The sequence below is a fragment of the Rhipicephalus microplus genome, chromosome 9, assembly GCF_043290135.1.
Source record: "Rhipicephalus microplus isolate Deutch F79 chromosome 9, USDA_Rmic, whole genome shotgun sequence".
Taxonomy (NCBI): Eukaryota; Metazoa; Arthropoda; class Arachnida; order Ixodida; family Ixodidae; genus Rhipicephalus; species Rhipicephalus microplus.
The window spans coordinates 38,459,934-38,471,432 of record NC_134708.1 but is presented as its reverse complement, the minus strand read 5'-3'; the positions used below and the strand labels follow the sequence as shown (position 1 = coordinate 38,471,432).

At 46.5% G+C, this 11,499-nt stretch overlaps 1 protein-coding gene across 1 annotated transcript; it reads left to right on the top strand.

The window, feature by feature from the left end:
- The first annotated feature begins 4,555 nt into the window (after window positions 1-4,555).
- On the top strand, window positions 4,556-6,239 carry LOC119163709 (lupus La protein). Its single transcript, XM_037415773.2, has one exon. It carries the CDS (start codon window positions 4,902-4,904, stop codon window positions 6,075-6,077), a length of 1,176 nt encoding a protein of 391 aa, XP_037271670.2. The 5' UTR covers window positions 4,556-4,901; the 3' UTR covers window positions 6,078-6,239.
- The last annotated feature ends 5,260 nt before the right edge of the window (window positions 6,240-11,499 follow it).

The window sequence follows — 11,499 nt, the reverse complement described above, 5'->3', positions numbered from 1 at the left end:
AGCTTCCCTACCCTGAAATCATGTCCATCCCATATCCCCTTGTACTCCCTGATTTGATGTATTCCCGTGAGCTCCTAAGGCAAGCCTATCTATTCCACGTTGCTTAATTTCTAATCTTGCTTGAACTTCTGATCTCATGCACAAGACCGCATTGCCTAACGTCAGACCAGGAACCATGACCCCTTTCCATATTCCTCTCACAACATCATACCTATTGTAATTCCACAGTGCCCCGTTTTTCATCACCGCTGCATTCCTGTTACCTTTAATCACATATATTTCGTGTTCCCTTAGGTACTCAGTCCCATTGCTTATTCATACACCCAGACATTTGTATTTATCTGTCATCTCTAGCGTGACCTCCTGTATTCTAAGCTCACTAGCTTCATTATCATGAAAAAACATGACTGCTGATATTTCCTTACTGAATCTCAAATTCAACCTATCTCCCTCATTACCGCAGATGTACATCAATCTCTGCAGATCTTCCTTGTTGTCGGCCATTAGCACTCTATCACCTGCGTACATCGATGCTGGTAGTGCCTGTTCAATGAGTTTTCCTTTTTTGACGAAACAGAGGTTGAAGCCCAGTTCACTTCCCTCTAATTTGGCCTCTAATCCTTGTAGGTACATCATAAATAACAAGGGTGATAGAGGACACCCCTGCCTAAGCCCCCGTTTTACCTCTGTGGGCTTGGATACCTGCTTTTCCCACTTTATAACTATCTTGTTACCTTTATAGTTATCCTTTAAAAAATTAGTGACTCCATCTTCCACACCTAGTGTGTCCATTATTCCCCACAAGTCCTCTTGAACCACACTATCGTACTCTCCCTTGATATCCGAAAATGCTAGCCACAGGGGCCTGTGTTCCTTTTCTGCTATTTCGATACACTGCGTCAGTGAGAACAGATTGTCTTCCAACCTCCTGTGTTTCCGAAACCCATTCTGCAGTTCCCCCAGCACTTCCTCATCCTCTATTCTTGCCTGCAGTCTTTATAATCTGCATCGCCAGCCTGTAGACCACTGATGTCACTGTTATAGGACGGTAGTTGCTTATGTCAGCTTTGTCCTCCTTTCCTTTATCGATAATGCTCATCCTGCTAGGTTTCCATCCATCGGGGACTTCACTATCGATTACTATTCGGCTCACTGCCTCTCTCAAAGCCTGCTTAGACTTTGGACCTAATGTCTTTATCACCATAATTGGAATGCCATCTAGGCCTGTTGATGTACTACTAAGAACCCTCTTCTCAGCCCTTTCCCACTATCCTTGTGAAAATGAAGCCATTGTGCCACTTGATTTATCTTTGTCTATTGTGGTGCATAAAGCACTTCTTTGTTGAAATTTTTTTGTCACCCTTGTTCTTATATATTCAATAGCTTCATCCCCTTCTAGCCTAGCACCTTGAGCTGTAGTTATAAACCTCTGCTCTAGACTCGTTTTATTTCTTCGGGAGTTTAGATGGTTCCAAAATTTTGCAGCTGCGTTTCTATCTTTTTTATGTACTTCTGCCAGCCACTGAGCTCCCTTTCTTCTAATCTTTTCATTGATCAGATGGGATGCATCCCTTCTACAGCTTAGAAAGATTTCCCATTTTCTTTCAGCATCATCTGTCGGTTCACCCCGCTGCTTAGCATGTCTGTGTTCCCTAGAGGCTTCCTGACGTTTTGCTATGGCTCTCTTAACTTCCTCATCCCACCAACTTTAGGGTTTGTGTCTTATTTTTTTGGGTGACTTGTCACGTGCCTTAGCAAGCCCTAGCTCAAACAGTCTAATTAGATTCATGTATGTCCACACTGTTTTATTCCCCTCAGTGATTACTTTCTCAATTTGTTTAGTGGCTATTTCTATTTGCCTTTCTGAATAAAAAATTTCCTGTAGTTGCTCATCTTGTCTCCTTTCCACTTTCACTGCTCTTCCAAAACTTAGCTTGATACGTTTGTGATCACTACCCAGACTTCTGGAGTCACCTTCATCTATGTGCATTCCCCTGAGCTTATCATACATCCTATGTGACATCAGTGCGTAATCTATCGTCGACTGCAGCCTTCCTACCTCCCATGTTATTTGCCCTTCACACTTCTCAGTACTGTTGCAAATGATCAAATCATGCCTTTCACATATATCCATGATCATTTTGCCTGTTGGGTCAGTATAGCCATCTATATCTTCTATGTGTGCATTCATATCTCCTAGTATCTCCTATTATAATTATCTCACACTCTCCTCCTAAATCCTCCATGTCCTTTGATATACACTTTACCATTGCCTGGTTTTCCTCTCTGGCCTTTGCTCCCATCCACAAGTGCACCAAACCAAGGAGTGTCATTTGCCCTGCCACTTTCCCCTTTAGCCATAAATGTTCCTTGCACTCCTGCTTGACCCTTTCCCAGTCTGTACTTTTATGAATGAATGCCCTAATACCACCCCCCCTTTCTGCTCCCTTCTGTGCTATTACAATATTCCCACGCGTAGTCCTGATTGTTAGGAGGTTGTTCCATGTCCCAAAGAGTCTCCCTGGTTGTTTTCCTCGTTACTAGCTATCCTGCACACCGAAGGGCCCGCGTGCCCCCCAAAAAAGCTACTGCGCGCCCTGCAAGTCGCTAGCCCACCTCATGACCTAGCCGCCCATCGAAGTCAATTCTGTCTCGTTGAAAACCACCCCACCTATGCACCTCTCTGTTTATTTCCACTGCCTCAAAGCCTTTCTCTCGACTCATCCGCCTTATCGCTTGGTTAGCGTTTACAACCGCTCTTTGCAGGTTGCAGTCACGCACCGGTACCTCCGGTATCGTCCATATCACTACCTGTACCTGAGGAGAAGTAGCGCGCATGTCATCGACCTCTTTCTACAAATCGCTAGTCCTGCCGAATCTTCATTTAAGACATCGTTTGAAGGTATTGGTTGGCAATACACATGCACCACATGCACCCATCCCGCCCTGGCTGCCCCATACATCGGGGATGCTACGTTGACACCCCCATCGAACCTGCGTACGTCTATGAATCGCGAATATGTGTTATGCTCGGGCGCTGAAGCATAACGACCGCTGCAAAGCTTTATATAACCTAGAAGTGTGGCAGTTTGGGCTAGCTGGTATGACATGACGCGAGAACAGAACGGTAAACGTATGTCCTTTTTTGAGACGGAAAATCGGCATCGTTTTATGGGTTGTCTAGAGAAAAGGAACAGGTAGAAGCTTGAACGAGTATGTTTAGGTTCGTGGCGACGTATTTCACAGCGCGCTAATGTAGAGTGTGCTTAGTACAAGCGTTTGCGCGTTGTGGCGCAAATAACTTAATGTTTCGATGATGATGATATTGTACTTGACCGCTACAAGCAACGTCTCCTAGATTTCTCGTGCCTCCTAGAGCAACGCCTCCTAGATTTCTCGTACAAGCAACGCCTCCTAGATTTTTGTGACATATAGGTTCCAAAATCGTAAAAACTTTTTTGAAGACACTCCCACTTGAGTGGCGCCACCACCGTAGTTCTGACGGTTGCCGCTTCCCAAGTGACCGCCGATAATCCGGCAGGCACAGGAAATCTAGCAGGCGTTGCTACAAGCCAGTTTAAGTCAATATGAACCAACGCCTCCTCTAGGAAGATGACTGTCGCATGAGAAAAAAAAAAAACAGCTGCCACACCCTTTTTCTTCTTCATTTTGAAAATGTTCTCGGTCGCTAGCGTCACCTGTGGCAAACGGTGCAACAACGCAACACTTTGCATATAGTACACAGTTGCAGGTCTCAAACAACTCTCGACTGACGCGCCCCTATGGGCCGCAGAGGAAAAGCGCTTAGCTGGTACCATGACCTACTACACTCCTGACCTGTTCAGATAGCGGGGTTCCTATGGGAGCGCGTGTCCCCGCTCTCGTTCAATCGCTCGCCGTAGGTGGCGCTACCTATAACCTGTTCGTCTGCTACTTTACGGCTGTTTGGACGGCGCTAGAGTAAGAACGGCTGCATTCCGTGATGAACAGCCGGCATATATGTGACTATTTTTTCACTTAGATGACTGGTCAAGTAAGCTGTTCAGTGTGACGAAAAATTTATTGCACACTGGTGGACAAATGCGAGAATCCGTAGACTTACATAGTGTAGGACAGCATATGTGATGTTGCGTCCATTTAATTGCAAAGAATTTGTGAATGACTTTTGAAATATTTGTTTCAAAATTATTTTTCATTAGTGCATAATAATTACGCAATATGAGTGCTCTGTTGGCCGAAATATGACCACGAACACTCAAGCTGACGTCAGCGAACAGGTGCTGACTAGCGCCACAGTGCTCCTAAGTTACGGCCCTAGCGGCAGAAGGTATGAACTAGAACGTGGGCGCTGGAAGAGGTGCTCTCTGGGCAGGTCAGGAGTGTAGTAGGTCATGGCTGGTACCACCCGTCGCCGTGATAATATTAGTGTCGGTCGTGAGCGCTACCGCGCGGAGCTTGTTTAAAACTGAAGGCAGGCCAACTCCGCTGGGAGCGCGAGCCATTCCTCAGGCATCTTTCTAGAGGAGGCGTTGTATGAACTCAATCCGACGAAGCAGTCAAGTATAGCCAAAGCATTGGCTCAGCGATTGGCTACTTTTTATTTCAGCGTGGATCGGCCGGCATTAACGTCGCAAACACGTTCGCTGCGTGGTCGTGACTTTTGCGGTTACAAAAGCACAGAAAAATTGTGTGAACTGTCAGAAAAGCCGAGGAGCTCCCTGGGAATTCGAGCGTCATACATCACCTGGCTTAAGAGGCCTGAAAGGAGCACTGGCAAGCCTGAGACAACGCTGCACGTGGTAACAACCTGCCATGACGCCGCCGGCTTAACCCTCCATACGCGCTTTGTTTCCTCGACTACTTCAGTGTGAACTATTTTGCCACCGCGAAACGCACCGACAATGACGAATGCGGACGTCGAAAACGCGTCCGTCGACGGTGTTTCGGCGCTGGAGACCAAAATCATCACTCAGGTTGAATACTATTTCGGCGACTTCAACCTGCCCCGCGACAAGTTCCTGCAGGGAAAGCTGAAGGAAGACGACGGCTGGGTGACCATAGAGACCTTGCTGACTTTCAACAGGCTCAAAAGCCTCACGACCGAGTCGGACGTCGTAGCCACAGCGCTTCGAAAGTCCACCAGCCAGCTGTTGGAGGTTAGCGATGACGGCACCAAGATCCGTCGCAGTCCTGCCAAGCCCGCGCCGGAGAGCAACAAAGAACACTATCAGAAACTGAACGAGCTGAGCGTCTATGCCAAGGGCTTCCCGCCAACGGCCACCATAGACGAGCTTCTGGAGTTCTTCGGACGTTTCGGCAAGTGTATCAACGTCTTCATGAGACGCTACGCGAAGACTCGCACCTTCAAGGGCTCCGTGTTCGCCACCTTCGCCACGAAGGAAGAGGCCGACGCGTTCCTCGCCAAGGAGGACGTCAAGTACAACGAGCTCCAACTGATGCGCTCCCTCAAGACGGAGTACATGGCGCGCAAGAAGCGGGAACGCGAGGCCAGGTCGGAGGAGAAGGCTAAGAAGAAAGCCGCCAACGAGGAAGCCTCGGCTGAAGGAGGAGACGGAGGTGGAGACGCCGCCGAGAAGGGTGAGGCCCCCGATATCGTGCTCGGCTGCATCCTGCGCGTCAAAGGGCTCGGCGAACAGACTACCTGGGAGAACCTCAAGGAAGCCTTCGCGCCGTACGCCAAGGTCGCGTTCGTCGACTACACCAAAGGGCAGCCCGAAGCCGTGCTGCGTTTCGCGGACGAAGGGTCGGCGCTCGCAGTCCTCGCCAAACTGGGAGCACAGGAAGAGCCCCTCAAGATCAACGACAACGAGGTGACGGCGGAGGCTGTTGAAGGCGACGACGAAGTCGAGTACTGGAAGAAGCTGATGGCAGCCAAGCAAGACCGGAAGAACCGACTCAAGAATGTTCAACGGGGCAACAAGCATCAGCCAAGGGGCCGTGGACAGGGTGGTAGGAGGCAGGAAAGGGGCAAGAAGAGAGCCGCTGAAGCAGATAAGGTTGGGGATAGCAAAGCCAAGCAGTCCAAGACTGATGACGGTGTAGCTGCTGCCGAATAAGCAAGAGGGAGTCTGCACGGTGGGTTTACCAAGTGGGACCTGCAACTGTTCTGTGGACAATGTTTTTCACTTCATTTATCATTTGTACTATATATTAAGAACGGTCGGCAGTTGTAACCTTGTAAACCCTTCATTCGCATTAAATGTACATTTCGTGCGCCATCCCACGGTCTGTTTCTTCCCTCTGTGCGACAACTCCCGTGTCGTGCATTTCGCCATAGCACTTTGCGCATGCGGCTCGGAGTCTTCCTTTAGCCACTTTACAACTGGTCGTGGAACACTGGGCACACTGGGTGCGCAATCACAGCATGGCATTTTCATGATGCCTGGTTTTATCGAAACTGCTATTTGTGGCAAACATTGCCTTGTATTCGTTGCATTAAATGCTCTCTCTGGGCGTTTGCTTGCAGTTCCTATGAGCAGGCTTTAGAAGTTGTGTTTGTCAGCTTCGCACCTATAGAATAAGACCTCCAGGTCTGCGCGGAACGCGCAGCACTGTCGCAACGAAAGCTGGAAGATCGGCCTTTCAGAGCCTTTGTTTGATGCTCTTGGGTGATTGCTACGAGCACACTTGCTGGGTACCCCTTACACCTTAAATCATAATTTTTGTGTAGTAAGGAGGCATTCAATATCATTCTTCGAAGATGTGTGGTACCAGCTACATACTTGCCAGGAATTTTTTGCCATATTTTTATGCTGTAGCTGACAACGATCGAGAATTACGCCTGAAGTAGGTATGCGCCACAGTTAATAGGTGAAGAAAATCTGGGCTACTCTACTTGGTAATAGTTCATTTTTCGATAATTCGCAGCGCAAGTCTTCGTTCTTCTTGCGCTGTGAGTTATTGAAAAACGAAGCTTTTGTAATGGGGTGGAGCATTCGTGTTGTGTGACACCTTGTTCCTTTACTGTTCTAAAATGCATTATTACTGATTAACAAAATCCCTTTCCAGACATCAAGCCTGCCTAAGGTCAGTTTGCACTGGCGTGGCTCTGTGGTAGAACACTGGGCTGGCACGCAGGAGACCCGGGTTCGAATCTCATTGTGTACTTGGCATTAAATTTTTTTTTACTTAGCATGACAGTGGTTACAGATTTGGTGCAGGGGACAACTACAGCACACATAACCCTTGTTGCGATCTCGTAATGGTTTTCACTGTAAAGCTTCTAACCTGCTTGTCATGCAAAAGGTGCGAGTTTGATTCTCACTCGTACCCAAAAATTTTTATTTTTTAATTTGTGTATTCCTTGATTATATGGTCACAGATAAGATCATTTTTTGCTCATATCCAACGATGCCAACGCCGGAATTTCTGTGAAGCAAGCACTTCTACGCTACTGTATAAAAAAAATTGGCAGATCTCTCAAGCCGTGGGAGTCTGTGTTATGCGTAGGTGACAGGCATATTTTATCAGACAGAACACAAAAGGACGCTAGAGATGTGGACGAATGTTATACAAACACATATCTTCAAGCATCACATAAGTGTTTAATAACCAGTTCACAGTTGCATAACGACGCTTACAGCAACATGATTGATACCAACACCAGAAGTGGTGAGCTGATATGCAGTACTTGCCTGTTATGACGGAGAATGCAGGCATGCTTCACAAACTTGTGTTCATGTGTGAAACAGGCTCTTGGCAGTTCTCATCACCGTGTCCAGTGAGTGCCAACAGCTGGACAGCACTTATTGGATCAGTTCATGTTTGCGGCTATGAAGGGTATTCGTGCAGTGAAGTATAATACAGCTGTTTGAAACCGTAAATGCTTGTTGGAGGAAAAGATGCACAATGCCACCTGTCTTGGACGTGGCAATGAGGTCTTGTAATCCCCTGGCCACATTGAAAATGCCTTTAATGTAACGTTAGAGACAGGCATTGCTGTGTTTTGTCATTGTTAGTCATAATATTTGTTCTTGCGATGGCTGGCGTCTGACGGAATTTTTAATGCATACGTTCGCGGTTACGGGGTTCATACTGTGAATCTCGTGTGACGCGTACTTGATTGACAGGGACTGTGTTATGCACCCGGGATATGTGCCACGTAATACGGAGGGAAATGGTTTCATGATGCATTCGGCACGCATTATGCATCATTCTCGTCATGACCAGTGAATCGCGTTTGTCAAGCAGTGATGCCCTGCTACACCAACTTTGGTATAATCCAAGTTATCTAGACCACGTGGAGAGCGCTGAGACGTACTTGCTCTACATTACATTGAAACTGCCAAAGCACTTGAGGCCAAAGTAATTGAAATGCGTGCAATGCACAGAATAGTTTTTCACCACGTTCATGCTGAGGTGGGCCTTTGTACATCGGCAGTTTTTTTCTTGAGTTTCCCTGAGTACTCGCCATTTCATACATCACGTGCAATGCTGTGGAAGCTATGCAAGGAGTTCGGCCAGCAAAACGTGCAACTCCGCGAATGTCTTCGTCACTCGCGTGACATCTGATTTTAGTGCCGGTGCACCCTCCCGTTTCTTTGTGCTCCTCCTTGGCACGGCTGTTGAACAGAAGAAAGCAGGGAGGGCACAAAAGAATGTCGAACGACCCTGTGGCGTCTTCCTTTTCAATGACATTGAAAGTATTATCGTGACGTACCCAGAACAGAGAGCCTGCATGTGACGTCACGTGGAAACTAAACTGCGAAGCCACATAGTAAGACTTTCAATGGCATTTTTGTTTATGAGCCATGAAATATTTTCAGTTCTCGCCGTAATAACGAAAAAGAAATTGTTATTGGCGGTGAGAAACCTACAGGAGAAAGTGCCGATTGTACACCCATAGCCACCGAAGAGCAGCAATTTCAACAGGAAGGGCTCAACTGTGGGAACGTGGCAGCGGGAGCACCGACAACTGTGTATGGTCGACATCATCAGTGCAGATCGCCTGAGTGAGGGACATTGAAATATTTTTCGTTGCAAACGCATAGATTGCAAGAAATCTTGCTTGCTGCCACAGCGTCGCACGCATGATGTATGAAATAGTATTGCTCCTTGGTATCCTGGATATCAATATGCCATATTCACTGCTTATTTCTGCCAAAATTTACACAGCACTTGTAATCAAATTTCAAACCATAGTTTTAATGCTACAATCTAGACAGAAATATTTTCAATATTCCGCTTTTCATGCTACAAGTTCTGAACCTCGCAGGAAACAAATATTTCTCTTTTACAACGAATATCATATGCTCAGTGTTTTTGGTTTCATTATAAAAACAACCGTCCCTTAAATGAAGCCTAGCAAAAGTTCATACTTAGTTTGCTATGCCTGGTGATTGGCTGCATCAGTGTTCGTTATAATTAGGTTCCCCTGTACAGCCGCGGCCACATCTGTGTCGAGCATGCAGTTTTTGCTCTGTGGCGCGACACCTTGGAAGCAAGTACTAAAGACGATTACTCAATTAATTGCCTTTAGTGAATGAGCACAGTGAATGTGCTCATTCACTGTGTGCTCAACTGTCCTTACGGATTGAAACATGACTTAAAATGATTTAGAATGATGATTGGTGTGTGCAATTTCTAAAGATAACTACACTGTGTTGTGACGAAGCTGCTCCTAAAACATAATGTTGGCTCTAACCTAACACGTCGAAAACAAAACTATGGCGATGTGACTCGAACTAAAGAAGGTGGTAATGAACGTATCTGCAATACTTTGCTCTAAATTGTCTTGTTTTAAGTATGCACATACCGTTCATACGTTAACACCATTGTTTTCAGTAGGAAGGGAAAGTATACTTAAAAGCTCTCATTGGCGCTTGATTACACATTTAGAAACACTTTGAGGTTACAGTCGAGCCCCTTTATAAGAGACACTGAGTAACAAACTATTGGGTACAAGACACCACTGTACCTGCATAAATAAAAATTGGGGGATTCTTAAGCTACGCCGTGAAGAGTTGAATTCGATAGCAATATCCTGTTACAAGTGTGTACCAACTTCAAAAGGGCTTGTATAAGTGAAGCTTTCGCATGTTGCTGCATTCTGTGTAATGGATAGCATGCTTTAAACCACAGGCATTTGTGTGCGTGAAATCTTTTTGAACTTGCTATGCACCCAAGGCGCAGTAACGTGTGTGTCTCTTGTAGTGGGTGATTTGATTGATTTGTGGACTTTAACGTCCCAAAACCACCATATGATCATGAAAGACGCCGTAGTAGAGGGCTCCGGAAATTTCGACCACCTGGGGTTCTTTTGTAGTGGGTGGCCAGCTTTGAACCATGTAGTCGTGATAATCACATGTTCTGATGCCCGATCGCAATGTATGCTTGTACCACACATTACTGCGATATTACATGTTCCATTGTAATGCATGTATACAAGATGCATGCTTTTGTAAAGCATACAAGTTGCTTTAAAAGCATTTCCAAGCAGAGGAAGCTAATTTCACTGTATTCACAAGCAGACTTGTGGTTATGTGGTAGAACACTCGCTAGCAAGCAAAACAACCCGGGTTGGATCCTCACTAAGGCCCCAAATTTTTGTTACTTTATTTGCATCTTTCTCGATTTTTCGGTCACGCACAGGATGATTTTTCGCTCGCAACCATACACGACGCCACTGACACTGAAATTTCTGCGAAACAAGCTCTTTAACGCTGTTACATTCATTGAGGGATTGATAGGGAAATGCATATGTGGTACTCTGCTTATAAGAGACAACCTCATATAAAGAACAACAGCTGCCCGGTTCATGTCTCTTGTAAAGGAGTTCAACTGTATACTTGATGGGTTTGATCTTCGGGCTGATTCAACCTGACTTGCAAACTTTGTTTTGGAATGTTCTGTAGAGATCCAAAGTCTCTTGCAGTGCTTTCTCGGCACTCTGAGAGTGAGCCGTGTCACGTTGTGTGATTTGCAGGCCCCAGGAAGATGAAAGGCCTCCCGAAATGCCGCTGTTCTGTTCAAGAGAAGTTGCTCGCCTCTGTCAGCCCTAGGAAGTAAGATTTAGCAGAGTTCTGTACGACTGGTAATTTACTGTCGCGGTGGAAAAAAGCATGAACACCAGAAAGTGCGGCTTTGGCACAGCCAAACTCCAAAATGCCTTGACTGTTGCCAGACAAAATTGTGCCTCTAGCCAGCTTCGCTGTAGCACTAGAATCTTGCTTAGGCTGGTGCTTTTCCGCCACGCATACTTCTCATATGTCAGTCATGCCTGACGTTCGTAACGCACACAGTGTGATAGCGGCCACATGAGCAAGATTCTAGTGGCTAAGGTACTCGGCGGCTAACCGGCAGGTCGCGGGTTCGAATCCCGGCTGCGGCGGCTGCATTTCCGATGGAGGCGGAAATGTTGTAGGCCCGTGTGCTCAGATTTGGGTGCACGTTAAAGAACCCCAGGTGGTCAAAATTTCCGGAGCCCTCCACTACGGCGTCTCTCATAATCATATGGTGGTTTTGGGACGTTAAACACCA